Source organism: Saccopteryx bilineata, chromosome 3 (genome assembly GCF_036850765.1).
Source record: "Saccopteryx bilineata isolate mSacBil1 chromosome 3, mSacBil1_pri_phased_curated, whole genome shotgun sequence".
Lineage (NCBI taxonomy): Eukaryota > Metazoa > Chordata > Mammalia > Chiroptera > Emballonuridae > Saccopteryx > Saccopteryx bilineata.
In genome coordinates, this window is record NC_089492.1 from 42,232,585 (window position 1) to 42,248,632 (window position 16,048).

The 16,048-nt window shown below is 43.9% G+C and overlaps 1 protein-coding gene and 1 long non-coding RNA gene across 8 annotated transcripts in view; one reads left to right on the forward strand and one right to left on the reverse strand.

The window, feature by feature from the left end:
• Window positions 1–9,224, reverse strand: part of DPY19L4 (dpy-19 like 4) — a 101,274-nt gene extending 92,050 nt beyond the window's left edge. For 2 of the 7 annotated variants that reach the window (XM_066266040.1, XM_066266042.1), the window contains exon 1: window positions 9,055–9,221. In XM_066266040.1, the coding sequence (XP_066122137.1) occupies window positions 9,055–9,070 (16 nt within the window). In that variant the 5' untranslated portion in view covers window positions 9,071–9,221. Of the gene's footprint in view, window positions 1–9,054 lie in introns of all 7 variants that reach the window. The other 5 variants (XM_066266038.1, XM_066266036.1, XM_066266033.1 and 2 more) reach the window with 5 other exon arrangements.
• A 110-nt stretch (window positions 9,225–9,334) lies between these two features.
• On the forward strand, window positions 9,335–13,746 carry LOC136328506 (uncharacterized). The gene is made up of 3 exons (XR_010730062.1): window positions 9,335–9,539; window positions 11,822–11,965; window positions 13,584–13,746. It is a non-coding gene; the product is annotated as an uncharacterized lncRNA (long non-coding RNA).
• Window positions 13,747–16,048: the final 2,302 nt, after the last annotated feature.

Here is a 16,048-nt window from a genome sequence, read left to right on the forward strand (position 1 = left end):
CTGTTGTGTAGTTACAGAGTGTCTTGTAAAGTTTATAAGGTGGTACAAGAATTTATCTCTGGCTCAGTGGTGGAGCGTCGGCCTGGCGTGCGGAGGTCCCGGGTTCGATTCCCGGCCAGGGCACACAGGAGAGGCACCCATCTGCTTCTCCACCCCTCCCCCTCTCCTTCCCCTCTGTCTCTCTCTTCCCCTCCCGCAGCCGAGGCTCCATTGGAGCAAAGATGGCCCGGGCGCTAGGGATGGCTCCTTGCCCTCTGCCCCAGGCGCTAGAGTGGCTCTGGTCGCAACAGAGTGACGCCTGGAGGGGCAGAGCGTCGCCCCCCTGGTGGGCATGGCGGGTGGATCCCGGTCGGGTGCGTGTGGGAGTCTGTCTGACTGTCTCTCCCGTTTCCAACTTCAGAAAAATGCAAAAAAAAAAAAAAAAAAGAAAAAGAATTTATCTCCTTATAGAAGTAGTCTTTTCATTTACTGATTTTAGTGAGAGAAAGAGGAAGAGAGATAGGAACACAGATCTGTTCCTGTATGTGCCCTGATCAGGATTGAACTGAAAGCCTCTACCCTTTGGGACAATGCTCTTCTAACCAATCAAGCTATCAGCCAGGGCTAAGAAATTTTTTTTATTTTGCATCGCTTTAGTTGTTCATTGATTGCTTTCTCAAACATGATTCGACTGTGGGGAGAGGGGGTCCAGCTGAGCCTATGACTCTTTCCTCAAGCCAGTGACCTCATTCTCAAACTGGTAAACCTGCGCTCAAGCTGGCAACCTCAGGGTTTCGGACCTGGGTCCTCAGCATCCCAAGTCAATGCTCCATCCACTGTGCCACCACTTGGTCAGATTCTTGTCTTTACTTTTAGTGATAGTTTTTGGCAATGAAATATGAGCCTAAGAGAGAAGTCAAAAAAGGAGAAATGGCTTGACTAGGTGGTGGCACACTGGATAGAGCACTGACCTAAGACGCTGAGGACCCAGGTTTGAAATCCTGAGGTCAGTGGCTTGAGCGCGGGGTCAACAGCTCGAGCGTGGGATCATAGACACGACCTCATGATCACTGGTTTCAGCCCAAAGGTTGCTAGCTTGAGCAAGGGGTCACTGGTTTGGCTGGATCCCCTGGTCAAGGCACGTGTGAGATACAATCAACAAACTAAAGTGTCACAACTACAAGGTGATGTTTCTCATCTCTCTCCCTACGGGTCTTTCTCCGTCTCCATCTGTTTCTCTTTCTCCCTCCCTCTCTCTCTCTCTTTCTCTCTATCTCTCACTAAAAAAAAGGGAGGAATAAATCAGCTACTGTTGCTGATTAGATGGATTGTTCTCTAACTTTACTGTAGAAAATGAATAAAATATATTTCAGCCTGATCGGGTGGGAGCACAGTGGATAGAGCATTGGACTGGGATGCGGAGGACCCAGGTTCCAAACCCTGAGGTCACCGGTTCACTGGCTTGAGTGGGGGCTCACCAACTTGAGCGTAGGGTTGCTAGCTTGAACATGGCATCGACCATAGACATGACCCCATGGTCACTGGCTTGAGCCCAAAGTCCACTGGCTTGAAGCACAAGGTTGGTGGCTGGAGCCCAGGTCCCTGGCTTGAGCAAGGGGTCACTCACTCTGCTGTAGCTCCCAGGGTCAAGGCACATATGAGAAAGCAATCAATGAACAATGAAGGAGACTAAAGAGCCGCAATGAAGAATTGATGCTTATCATCTCTCTCCCTGTCCCTATCTGTCTCTGTCTCTCACACACACACACAAAATATATATATATTTCAAAATAGCATCAAAGTAAATTCGTGTTCACCAAAATATCTTTAAACACTGGCATAGTGAGAAAACTATATATTTTGTGGCTTAAGTTTGACTAGTCTAATTTTTAACAATTTCTATACTATCATTTATTATGTAGTCACGTTAAGTAGTGAAGCCACTGAAAATATCATAAAATGATATTATTAGAAAAGCCACACTGTCAATTTTTTTTATACTGTCAATTTTGAGGTTGTTTTGCATACAAATCTGGGTCAACTAATATCCATTATATTCCTTCTTCCTGAGGCTCTTTTAATTTTCCCCTTCTAAGAATTAAAGCAAATGTTAGACTAACAAGAATGAAGTTTATGTAAAGCCAAATAAAGTCTTCACATAGTTATTAATTTTATTTAAAAAGCATACAAGGAAAAAATAGCCATAAGAAGTTTACTTAGTAGTTACATGTGCATGTTAAACACATTAATAGTACTGGATTTAAAAGTAAATTTAAATGGCCTGACCAGGCGGTGGCGCAGTGGATAGAGCGTCGGATTGGGATGCGGAGGACCCAGGTTTGAGACCCCGAGGTTGCCAGCTTGAGAGCGGGCTCATCTGGTTTGAGCAAAAAGCTCACCAGCTTGGGCCCAAGGTCACTGGCTCGAGCAAGGGGTCACTTGGTCTGCTGAAGGCCCATGGTCAAGGCACATATGAGAAAGCAATCAATGAACAACTAAGGTGTCGCAACGAGAAACTGATGATTGATGCCTCTCTCATCTCTCTCCGTTCCTGTCTGTCTGTCCCTATCTATTCCTCTCTCTGTCCCTGTAAAAAAGAAAAAAAAAAAGTAAACTTAATTGGGTAAGTTCAGAAATCAAGTTAACAAATATATTGAGGTAGTTAACGAAAGTATGGTGACCAATAGATTAGATAAGTCTTTTTACTAGACAGAATCTAAAAGTACACATTTAAGATAAAGATAAACTGGGAAAAGGGAGTATTCACATAAAAAAAAGTATTCTTTACAAAAAGCTATCATTTTCCTTTTTAAAAAATTCTTTATAAAATAAATCACTTTATAGGGACTTTAATAAAGTGTTCTCTGTGCACATACATGGATTTTTATTTATAAAAGTACAACTTAGACAAAAATTTCAGTTTTAAAATAATTTATAAAGCACACAAATCTTAACAGTCATCTCTCAAGAATCTGTATTAGTGCCTGACCAAGTGGTGGCACAGTGGATGGAGCATTGAACTGGGATGCAGAGGACCCAGGTTTGAAACCCGGCTTGAGCGCAGGCTCACCAGCTTGAGCATGGAGTCACTGGCTTGAGCGTGGGATCATAGACATGACCCCATGGTCACTGGCTTAAGCCCAAAGGTCACTGGCTTGAAGCCCAAGGTCTCTGGCTTGAGCCCAAGATTGCTAGTTTGAGCAAGGGGCACTCACTCTGCTGTAGCGCTCCCCCCCCATCAAGGTACATATGAGAAAGCAATCAATGAACAATTAAGAAGCAGCAAAGAAGACTTGATGCTTCTTATCTCTCTCTTCCTGTCTGTTCCTCTCTCCCTCTCTATGTCACAAAAAGAAAAAAAAGTCTGTATTAGTAATGATAAAGACCATACAGATAAATATACTACAAAGGATCTATAATGCTTTATTTTCTTAATGCTAATAAGTAATACATTTTAAGATATTGTGTAGTAAGATTTTCTTTCTTTCTTTTTTTTTTTACAGAGACAGAGAGAGTCAGAGAGAGGGAAATGAACAGACAGAAACGGAGAAAGATGAGAAGCATCAATCATCAGTTTTTCGTTGCTGTTGCGACACCTTAGTTGTTCATTGATTGCTTTCTCATATCGTGCCTTGACCGTGGGCCTTCAGCAGACCGAGTAACCCCTTGCTCGAGCCAGCGACCTTAGGTCCAAGCTGGTCAGCTTTGCTCAAACCAGATGAGCCCACGCTCAAGCTGGTGACCTCGGGGTCTCGAACCTGGGTCCTCCGCATCCCAGTCCGACGCTTTATCCACTGCACCGCTGCCTGGTCAGACTCTAGTAAGATTTTTAAGTGGAAAAAAATTATCATATTAAATTCATGCACTGATTTTAACATGCCAATTTCAGTAAGCAAAAAAAAGTGAACATGATTTCAGGGAGCAGAAAGTACAACTTGGGAAATATAGTATTCATTTTAGCCAATCTCTTCAACTTTGTCCCTAATTTGTTACTTGACCCATCCCATGTAATCAATCTGATTCGATGCATGTATCACCTTGTCTTCTTTATATTGATCTCAACTTGATAACTGATAAACAAAGCTAAGAATCTGTAAGTGGATAAGTAACAAAGGCCAAAGCAGTAGACAAATTAGATTATTAATTCTGATAGAAAAGCTCTAGAATAGAATCCAAGTTTCCTTTCACTATTTTACATTTTTAGCATTGCAAAGAAAATGTTAAACTAAATGAAAACGATAACATAGCCACAAAAATACCTGGTATTTCTGGTCAAAAGATCTTCATATGAGACAGCAGGGCTACAAAGAGACCTGCACATATCCATTCAGACAATACATAGCAATTTCCAAGTGAAGTATTAATACTGCTCTACAAAAAGTTGCCACGTCTTTCTGTGTTTTAACATTTCTTTCAAGAAGTAAATACACCCTGACCTTCTATAGCATAAAGGAAGACATTTTTTGGAAGATTAGATTCCTAAATAGTATTTGTTTAAAGAAAAGTTGGGACAATAAAGAGGACCCAAGTGAATATGAATAAGCAAGAAGGAATATAGAACATGTGGATACAAGTAAAATTAGTCTAATTTTAATACAGTCAATACAAGATAACATGTACTGGGACACAGATTTGCTTGCTATAAATTATCATTACTAGCATTATTATAATAAATAAGAATTTAATTATTCATTGTTGATCATTATACCCTAATACCTACCACAGCAGGGACCCAAATATTTATGAAACTTAAAAATGTGTTGAGCCTGACCAGGCGGTGGCGCAGTGGATAAAGCATTGGACTGGGATGCAGAGGACCCTGGTTTGAGACCTTGAGGTTGCCAGCTTAAGCGTGGGCTCATCTGGCTTGAGCAAAAAGCTCACCAGCTTGAACCCAAGGTCGCTGGCTCCAGCAAGGGGTTACTCGGTCTGCTGAAGGCCCGTGGTCAAGGCACATATGAGAAAGCAATCAATGAACAACTAAGGTGCCGCAACAGCAATGAAAAACTGATGATTGATGCTTCTCATCTCTCTCCATTCCTGTCTGTCCCTATCTATCCCTCTCTCTGACACTCACTCTGTCCCTGTAAAAATAATAATAATAATAATAAAATTTATTCTGACATTAAAAATATTGTTACATTTAAAAAATTGTGTTGAAACTATAATAAACTGCAATCTATTATGTTTCATGTAAGCTGTATGTAATTCCTTTGAAATATCTGTAATTCTGCAACCAAAAATCATTTCTCAATTTTTTTAATTGATTGATTTTATAGAGAAAAGAAGGGAAAAGGGGAGAGAGGGAGAGAGGAGGGAGAGAGGGAGGGAGGAAGGGAGGGAAGGCAGGAGAGGAGGAGAGGAAGAGAGGGAGGGAGAAGAAGAGAGGGAAGGAGAGGAAGAGAGTGAAGGAAAGGAAGAAAGGAAGGAAGAGGAAGAGAGAGAGAGGGAGAAAAAGAGGGAGGAAGAAAAAGAGAGGGAGGGAGAGGAAGAGAGGGAGAAAGAGAGAGGTAGGGAGAAAAAGAGGTGAGAAAAAGAGAAGAAGGGAGAAGAGAGTGAGGGAGAAAAAGAGAGGGAAGGAGAGGAAGAGAGGGAGGGAGAGGAAGAGAGGGAGGGAGAGGAAGAGAGGGAAGGAAGAGAGGGAGGGAGAAGAAGAGAGAGGGAAGGAGAAGAGAGGAAAGGAGAAGAGAGAGAGGGAGAGAAAGAGGGAGGGAGAGGAAGAGAGGAGGGAGAAAAAGAGAGGGAGGGAAAGAGAGAGAGGGAGAGAAGAAAGAAGGGAGAGAAAGAGATGGAGAAAGGGAGGGGGGAGGGAGAAAGGGAGTGAGAGGGAGTAAGACAGACATGCAGACAGGAACAAAGATCTGTTCCTGTATGTACCCTGACCAGGGATAGAACCGGCAACCTCTGTGCATAGGGACAACACTCGAACCAACCAAGCTATTCTGAGCTAGGGCTCATTATTCATTTTATATCATATAAGTGAATTTCACACAATGGTATGGTCTTTTTAATTAGTTCCGTATTGCCTGACCAGGCGGTGGCGCAGTGGATAGAACGTCGAACTGGGATGCAGAAGACCCAGGTTCGAGACCCCAAGGTCGCCAGCTTGAGCGCGGGCTCATCTGGTTTAAGCAAAGTTCACCAGCTTGGACCCAAGGTCGCTGGCTCGAGCAACAGGTTACTCGGTCTGCTGAAGGCCCGCAGTCAAGGCACATATGAGAAAGCAATCAATGAACTACTACGGTGCCACAACTGATGATTGATGCTTCTCATCTCTCTGCGTTCCTGTCTATCCCTATCTATCCCTCTGTCTCTAAATAAATAAATAAATAATTGGTTTCGTATTATATCTATTCAATTAATTACGTGAAAACTGTAATGTCCTAAAACAACCTGTCATTTTATATAACATACAATATTAAAGACTTTTAGTATCCAGTATTAATTTATGCAATTTTCAACCTTTTCATCTAATGGCACACATAAACTAATTCCTAAAATTTTGCAGCACACCAAAAAATATATTTTTTGGCCTGAACAGTGGTGGTACAGTGGATTAAGCATAGGCCTAGGCCAGTGGTTCTCAAACCTTTTGAAGCTGGGACACATTTAAAATCCTACAAATACAAATTTCTGAGAAATATCTTATAATAAGTCAAATATTTAAGAAAAAATATAAAGTCCAAGCGTGCTTTTATGGTAAACAAAATAAATACGACAAAATTAAATTTATTCTGACATTAAAAAAACATTTTTGTTACATTTTTTGTTATGCTTTTTAGAATTTGTAAAAAAGAGGGGTTAAAAAATTTAAAAACAGCAAAATGTTATCTTTTATATATACATATATAGATACATTCATAGTGAGATTTAGTAAATTTGGCAGGTCCTGGCGCGAATGTGTTAAGTTTTTTCATTCTTGTGTTTATGAGAAACATAAGCCTGATGTGTCCTAGCGATTTCTTCAATGTTTGGGCATATATTTAAAAGGCAAACTCTCATTTCCTCGTAATACATTGAAGAATTCCTCTCTTTTTACTCTTAATTGTGTTGAGTACAGAAAACCCCCACCATACATATCTTAACTTGACATTAAACAAAGGATAGAAGAAACTTGCCTCCAGTCTTTCTGGGGAACATGGGGGGTAGTGTAAACAATCCAACACCACAGTTTAACAGCCTTTTGCAACCTAATCAGGCAAGTGAGGTGGGGTGTTAGGTAGACTATCAGCTTACAGCCAATTCCCCACACTTGTCCCTCAAAAATCTAAACTCTAAAAACCCTGTTGGTTTTTTGGTCCCCAACAGGCACATAATTCTCTGGAATACCTTAGGGCGCACCTGGAAATCTTCTAGGGCGCACCAGTGCGCCCTGGCACACACTTTGAGAACCATTGGCCGAGGCTGTTGAAGTCCCAGGTTTGAAACCCCAAAGTTTCCAGCTTGAGCACAGGCTCTTCCAGCTTGAGACCAGGGTCATGAACAAGGGGTCACTGGCTTGGCTTGAGCCCCCTCCCCCAAGGCAGGTATGTGAAACAATCAATGAATAACTAAAGTGCCACAACTAGGAGTTGATGCTTGTCATCTCTCTCCCTTCCTATCTCTCCTATCTCATATATATAGCTAATCTGACCAAAAAAATGGTTTAATTTTGATTCATTCACAGGATGGCTAATGTTGTGTGTTGTGTTGGCTGTTCTCATTTTTTTTATTTGACAATAGAGAAAAGAGGTCAGTGTCCTTGACTACATAGTCAGGTATTGGCATGTTTTTAAACTTTTTGCCACATACACATTGAATATCACTGCTTTAACAAGCATGAAAAGGGCTCATGGAAACATACAAGCTATCAACCTACTCCCAGAGATTTGCAATTAGTCAGAAAAGAAAAAAAAGTGTTTTAATAATATACTGCAACCAAAGATAAAACCAAAGCAACAAATGGAATTACATTCTTTGTTATCAACCACAAATAGTTTTGTTTCTGAAGTTGTTTTTAGGTGGAGTGTTCTAAATTTAAACCAGTTTGAACACGCTGAAATGTCAAGGAACAGAAGGCAAATATGAAGCGAGTGTGAACATAAAGGCGAGACAGTAAGTCACAAACAGCTAACAATTCTTACAATTTTTTTAAAAAATCACTTTCCACTGAATTCTTGAAACTCTCTCTTGCACTCTTGGTTCAGTAAGGCTTAGAATCTAAATAGATCATATTCAAAACTCCACTCAATATGATAAAAAGTTACTATGTTTTCCACCAAAATGAAAACTGCTCAGTCAAGTGGCACATCATATATAACTGTTCCTGAAACTAGTATGGGTATCATGAAGTTATTATGCCATGAATGTTTCCTATAATAGGTTTCTCTAAGTAAGTTCCTCCCAATTCCCATCTTTCTCTCATACCTATCATTTTCTATGACTAAATACTGCTGGAAGAATGCATTTCTTGGCACTGGCCCTGCGGGGCCATGGAAAGCTTTCTCCGTCCCACCACTTTCACCCTCAAAGCACTCCAGGCCTCCGAATCCCCAACTCCTTACAGTCCTTCTACTTCTGCCATCTCCTCCTAACCTGTAAGTGAACTTGGCTTTCTCCAGTGTCTGCCTGTTCATCCCCTCCCAATTCACCTCTCCTGGTTTACCCCAGCCCCGCTTCTCGTTGCACCCTTGGCGCGCCGGCCCTCACCCGGTGACTTTGCATCCTGACCTAACTAAAGAGCGCACTCAGAACGCAGCGCACCTGGTGAAAGGGCCATCGCTTTCAAACGGGCACGCAGTGCCTCTACCTACACCTTCTAAAACACTGTCCCCACTCCGTAAACTACCTGCTAACAGACCTCCCTCTCAACAACTTCCCCCACAGCTTTCGCTTTTCACATCCGATTCCCAACTTTTACTTCCACTTCCGCCGACAAACTTCGGGCCATTCCCTCGGCTCCCTCTGAATTTCCCCACAAACCTCCCCACTCCGCCCCGCGCGGTCGCCTATAGCCCAGGCCTCGGGGCCCCTCGCACCCCTGACCCTTCCCCACCACCGCGGGGGAGTCGGCGGGCAGGATCCCGAAGCCGTCACCTTCTTCCACCGCCATCGTTTCCGCGGAGGCCGGGGGCACCGATGCGGCTCTAGCGCTCCGCGTGCACGGACCACTCCGTCACTCAAGGCCGGCTCCCCGCCGCCGCGCCCCCACTTCCTGACCCGCCCCTCTTCGGTGTCTCCACCAACCGCGCTCCCCGGGGCAGCCCGGGAACCAGAGTGCCGGGGGCGGAGAGCGGCGGATGCCTTACGCTGGTGCGCCTGCGCCTGCGCCCGCAGGAAGGCGGCTCGACTCCGGGGCAGCTCCTCCTCGTGGCCGTCCTTACCGGAAAGGTGGGAGCTCCAGCGTGCTTTCCGTGACTTCTGTAATTCGACTCAGGGAGGCAGAGGCTACTTAGCGTCTGATACACCTTCCAGATCCAGCCCCTGTCTCCACCGCATTTTACAAAAGGGAAACAGATCCAGCGAGGTGTGAGTCGTCAAGTTGGTCAAAGCTACAAGTGGAACCCAGAACTCGTGTCAGGGTCTGTGCTTTCGGGGGGGTTTTCAGACCGCCACAGAACACTTCCTATGGGCTGGAGATTAGGCTTAGTAGGCCGCTTGGTCATTATAAGAAAGAAACTTCTTTGGAGCTCAGTGGGGCTTTTATTTTTTAATTTCAGGGAGCAGCGAGAGAGGGGGTGAAGGGAGAGAGGTGAGAACCATCTATTCATACTTGCGGCACTTAGTTGTAGTTATTCATTGATTGCTTCACATACGTGGCTGAGGGAGGGGGCGTGCTCCAGCCCAGCTAGCAGCGACCTTGGGCTCAAGCCAGTGACCATGGGATCATGTCCATGTACCTGTGCTCAAGCCGGCAACCTCCGTGTTTCAAAACCGGGACACCAGCCTGACCAGGTGGTGGTACAGTGGATAGAGCGTGGGTCTGGGCTTGATCGGCCTGAGTGTGGAATTGTTGGCTTTGAAGCCCAAAGGTCGCTGGCTTGAGCAAGGGGTCACTGGAAAGCAATCAATGAACAACTAAAGTGCTGCCAACTATGAGTTGATGCTTCTCATCTCTTTCCCTTCCTATCTCTCTATCTCTCTTAAAAAAAAGAAAAATCCCTCCGAGTCCCAGGTCAATTCTTTATCCACAGTGCCACAATGGATTGGACTGTTTAATTTTTAACTTTTACTTACTGATTTGAGAGAGAGAGGAAGGGAAACAGAGAGAGAAACATAAATTTTTTTGTTCTGCTTATTTATGCATTCATTGGCTGATTCTTGTATGTGCCCTAACAAGGAACTAACTCGCAACTTTGGCTTATCTTGACAATGCTAGTCTAGCCAACTGAGCTGCCTGGCCAGGGCTGGAACTTAGTGTTTTTAACTTGTTAAACAAGTACATTTGCATTTCACGATATTATTTTAAAAACAATAATAATATCGGCTGCACATGAGGCAGGATGCATTTAGATATTCCACAAGAAATGGAACATACTTTTGTTAAACTGTTTATGTCTTCACTTTTACTACAATACATACTGTATTTCCCCATGTATATTATATAAGATGCACCATTTTTTGAAAATTTGGGGTCTGAAAACTGGATGCGTCTTATACAGTGGTTGTAGGTTTTTTTATTTGCATTTCCCCCTTTTTTTGCGCTCATTGTCATAGGTATTTTTACGTGCATTTCCCGCTTTTTTGCACTTGTCTTTGCGTTCATTGTTTCACACTTGTTACTGGTATATTATGGTAGGTTACGTTTTGCCACGTTCTGCCCAGAAATGGCTCAGAAAAGATTTTTGTACAGTGCTGAATTCAAGTTAAAAGTGATCTAGTTTGCAAAAGTGAATGGAAATCGTGCTGCTGAATGTAAGTTTGGTCCTTCTCCAACTGAGAAATCAGTCCAAGCCTGGATACGGAAAGAAGAAACCCTACTGAAAATGCCACGGAGAAGGCCATGAGAGGCAAGTCAGCAAAATGGCCTGATTCAGAGAGGAAATTGAAGATATAGGTTGAAGAGCAAAGGGCAGTTGGAATTCCTGTGTCCACAAAGATGGTTCAGCATGAGGCAAGAAGAATTGCTGATGAAAAAGAAGTTACTACCTGACCAGGCAGTGGTACAGTGGATAGAGCGTTGGACTGGGACACAGAGGACCCAGGTTTGAAATCCCAAGGTCGCCAGCTTGAGCATGGGCTCATCTAGTTTTAGCAAGGCTCACCAGCTTGAGCCCAAGGTCACTGGCTTGAGCAAGGGGTCACTCGCTCTGCTGGAGCCCCCTGGTCAAGGCACAGATGAGAAAGCAATCAATGAACAACTAAGGAGCTGCAACAAAGATTTGTTGCTTCTCATCTCTCTCTTTCCTGTCTATCTGTCCCCATCTGCCCCTCTCTGTTTCTATCTCTGTCTCTGTCACACACACAAAAAGGTGCGGCATTTCAAATGCCATAGATGGAACTGAGGATGAGGCAATATATGAAGGTAGTGATTTGTCATCAGACACAGCTAAGGACAAGCTTATCGATGGGAGTTTTAATAGTGATGAGAAGTTGTATGAATTTTATGATGAATAAAACTTGAATTCAATAATTTATGTAATACATTTTTTTTTTCAAATTTCAGGCCCCATAATTAAGGTGCATCTTATACATGAGAAAATACGATATGTCATCCTCAAACAAATACCAGGACCTTTCCCCTAACAGTACTTGCAAGTAAATTTAGGAACTGACAACATACCCATTTTAGAACAAGAGAAAAAAAAAAGCATAAAAACTCACTGAAGCCATGGGGTAATTATGTATGTTTCATTCTAAACAGGCAGCAAGATTCTCCTAGTAGCATCTTTGTCAAGTTGGTCAGTGGTCAGCAAACTGCGGCTCGCGAGCCACATGCGGCTCTTTGGCCCCTTGAGTGTGGCTCTTCCACAAAACACTATGTGCGGGCGCTACCTCAATAAGGAAGGTAACTACCTATATAGTTTAAGTTTAAAAAATTTGGCTCTCAAAAGAAATTTCAGCCTGACCAGGTGGTGGCACAGTGGATAGAGCGTCGGACTGGGATGCGGAAGGACCCAGGTTCGAGACCCCGAGGTCGCCAGCTTGAACGCGGGCTCATCTGGCTTGAGCAAAGAGCTCACCAGCTTGGACCCAAGGTCGCTGGCTCCAGTAGGGGGTTACTCGGTCTGCTGAAGGCCTGCGGTCAAGGCACATGTGAGAAAGCAATCAATGAACAACTAAGAAGTCTCAACGTGCAATGAGAAACTGATGATTGATGCTTCTCATCTCTCTCCGTTCCTGTCTGTCTGTCCCTGTCTATCTCTGCCTCTGTTAAAAAAAAAAAAAAAAGAAATTTCAGTCATTGTACTGTTGATATTTGGCTCTGTTGACTAATGAGTTTGCCAACCACTGAGTTAGGTTATTGGGGGAGCAGCTGCCAGTTTTCAATATGGTGCAAAAACAGTTCCAGGAATTCTTTATGCCTTTGGTTGCCTGTAAATATGCCTTGGTATCAAGCAACATTGGACACTAGTTACAAACACTGCGGCGGGGCCCTGGCCAGATAGCTCAGTTGAGGGAAAAGAGCCCTAGCCACTTGCCTCAGCAGTAGAGCGTCGGCCCAGCATGTGGAAGTCCCAGATTCAATTCCTGGTCAGGGCACACAGGAGGGGCAACCATCTGCTTCTCCCCTTCCCCTTCTCTTTCTCCCCTACCACAGCCATGACTCGAATAGGTCGAGCAAGTTGGCCCTGGGTGCTGAGCATGGCTCTATAGCCTCCACCTCAGGTGATGAAATAGCTCAGTTGCCAAGCATTGCCCTGTAGGGGCCTTGCTGGGTGGATCCCAGTCGGGGTGCATATAGGAATCTGTCTCCGCCTCCCCACCTCTCAATAAGAAAAGGAAAGAAACGCCTAGCACAGGGGTCCCCAAACTTATTACACAGGGAGCCAGTTCACTGTCCCTTAGACCGTTGGAGGGCCGGACTATAAAAAAAAAACTATGAACAAATCCCTATGCACACTGCACATATCTTATTTTAAAGTAAAAAAACAAAACAGGAACAAATACAATATTTAAAATAAAGAACAAGTAAATTTAAATCAACAAACTGACCAGTATTTCAATGGGAACTATGCTCCTCTCACTGACCACCAATGAAAGAGGTGCCCCTTCCAGAAGTGCGGCAGGGGCCGGATAAATAGCCTCAGGGGGCCGCATGCAGTCTGTGGGCCGTAGTTTGGGGACCCCTGGCCTAGCAGGTACCAGTGGTCTAGAAAAAACCTGGCTTAAAGCAGAGAAAACACAATATGTAGACCTTGAAAACTGAAAGATATGGCAGGGCCTATGGATGTGGGCAGATGATACCAGAAATGTAGATTAGGAGGCTGCTGTGGTACTCTGGGTAAGAAATAAAGCTTGGAAGAAGGCAATAGAAATAAAAATGTTCAAAGAGAATGGGTTCAAAAGGTGCTGGAGGTAAAAATGTACAGGGCCTGATGACAAATTGGATGTGATAAATGAGTTGAAAATGATTTCTGAGGTTTCTATCTTGAAATTAATCATGTACTTTCTCTGTGCCACAGTGTATTGCTAAGATATGAGAATATAAAACAGACCTGTGGTGGCACAGTGGATAAAGCGTCGACCTGGAAATGCCGAAGTCGCTGGTTCAAAACCCTGGGCTTGCCTGGTCAAGGCACATATGGGAGTTGATGCTTCAGCTCCTCCCCCCTGTCTCTCCTCTCTCTCCCTTCTCTAAAATGAATAAATAAAATAAAAATTAAAAAAAAAGAGAATATAAAACAGTGTAGGAGACCGAAATAGGGTGTGCACAGAGTTCCAAAAGGTGATAGGTACTACTTGATTTTTAATTCCATGGCTGTCAGCTACCAAAGACTGCAGAGTAGTCCAGAATATAAATCTCCACAAAAAGAACTTTGGTCAGGCACTGCAAAATGACAGAGTTGGCTTCATTTTGTTCCAGGTGTATCAGCACAAAAGAAGAGTATGGGTCATCTGCAGTGAACAGTAACCTGTATATGCTCATGTATGGGCATTTCTGCAAATGCTCTATCCACCCAGGCTTCAGGAAGAGAGAAAAGAAGCACTCAATTAAAATACATTTTCATCTCTAACTCACCAAAGACTCCAGGCTTCCCTACCTCTTGTGATTTGCAAGGCTAAAATGAAGTTTAGAGTTATGTGTCATTGTAGGTCATCTGGAAGCTAGTTCTCTGGGCCATTTCAGGAGACCTGGTATGCCCAAGAGAGCAGCAAGACTACTGAGAAGGGTATGCTTTGGTGATCTTTTTTTTTTTTTTTTTTTTGTATTTGAAGCTGGAAACGGGGAGAGACAAACAGACTCCCGCATGGGCCCGACCGGGATCCACCCGGCACGTCTACCAGGGGCGATGCTCTGCCCACCAGGGGGCGATGCTCTGCCCCTCCAGGGTGTTGCTCTGCCGCGACCAGAGCCACTCTAGCGCCTGGGGCAGAGGCCAAGGAGCCATCCCCAGCGCCCGGGCCATCTTTGCTCCAATGGAGCCTTGGCTATGGGAAGGGAAGAGAGAGACAGAGAGGAAGGGGGGGTGGAGAAGCAAATGGGCGCCTCTCCTATGTGCCCTGGCCAGGAATCGAACCTGGGTCCCCTGCACGCCAGGCCGACGCTCCACCGCTGAGCCAACTGGCCAGGGCCGCTTTGGTGATCTTTACATTGCCAACATGGGGGTCCTGGGAGTTTTTTTCACCATTCCTCTACCCTGACACACACAGCCAAAAATTATATTTGCCATCAAGCCACTGGGTGGGAGCTAGGGTCACAAAGAACTCATTACCATTGCATTGACCATTGCAAGAATTCCAGCCTCTGTGAATTTCAAGTCTAGATAAAGTTCATCTTCAAACTGTTTGCTAATGATAGATGTACCACTTCAACCTGTCCTTGTTGGGTCACCTCCTTTGATCATGAAGTCTTCAATGACTGTGGACTCTGGTACCGTTGTAGTAACCTTGACGGGCCAACTCAACCAAGTTCTTACAGGTCTCAGGAGTTTGCTTCCAGTACAGCTCCAGCACGATGACTCCCATACTGATCTCCAAGTATACTGTGTGTTTTCGTGGGGGGGTTGGATGTGGAGAGGAATTGCCACCATAGCATAGCCAGTAGAATCTTTCTCCAACCAGGGTTTTTTCTTTTTTTGGAAAGGGGGTAGATTTTATTGGTCTCACAACTATAAGCTCATTATGAAACCATACAAAGGCCTGACCTGTGGTGGCGCAGTGGATAAAACCAACCTGGAATGCTGATGTTGCTGGTTCGGAACCCTGGGCTTGCCTGGTCAAGGCACATATGGGAGCTGATGCTTCCTTCTCTTCCTCCCATCTCTCTCTCTCTCATCTCTAAGCTGAATAAATACAATATCTTAAAAAATACAAAATCAAAAAAATATATATAAAATCTTTAAAAATAAATAAATAAAACCATACAAAGTTGCAATGTTGTGCAGGAAAGATTCTTTTTTTATATAAAATTTTTTTATTTATTGATTTTAGTGAGAGAGGACGGGAGGGAGTGAGGGAGAGAAAGACAGGAACATTGATCTGTTCCTGTATGTGCCTGACTGGGGATTGAACTAGTAACCTCTGTGCTTCAGGACAATGTTCTAATCAACCAAGCCATCTGGCCAGGGCAAGATTTATTTCTTAAAAAAATAATTTAATTTTCACCACTCAGCAGAACTCTTGAATTGCTGTACAAGTACTTCCCGGTGAGGATCCGCCTGTCTATGAAAGTGGGGTCTACAGAGGCCACCTTGACCACTAGTAAGGACCACCTTAAGTAGAGGACAGCTCTCAGGTCCTGGGATTCAAGTTCCTTGATCTCAATTTGTTTGGTGTTAAGATTTGGAAACAGCAGCTTGAATTGAGCTTATCCATCATCTGAAGATCCCTGAAGCTTGAGAGAAATTAAATCTCCAGAGGACATTCTTGGTCCTGCTGCTGAACTAGGTGAATCCCAAAGCAAAGTCCATTGTGAAACACAGCGTTT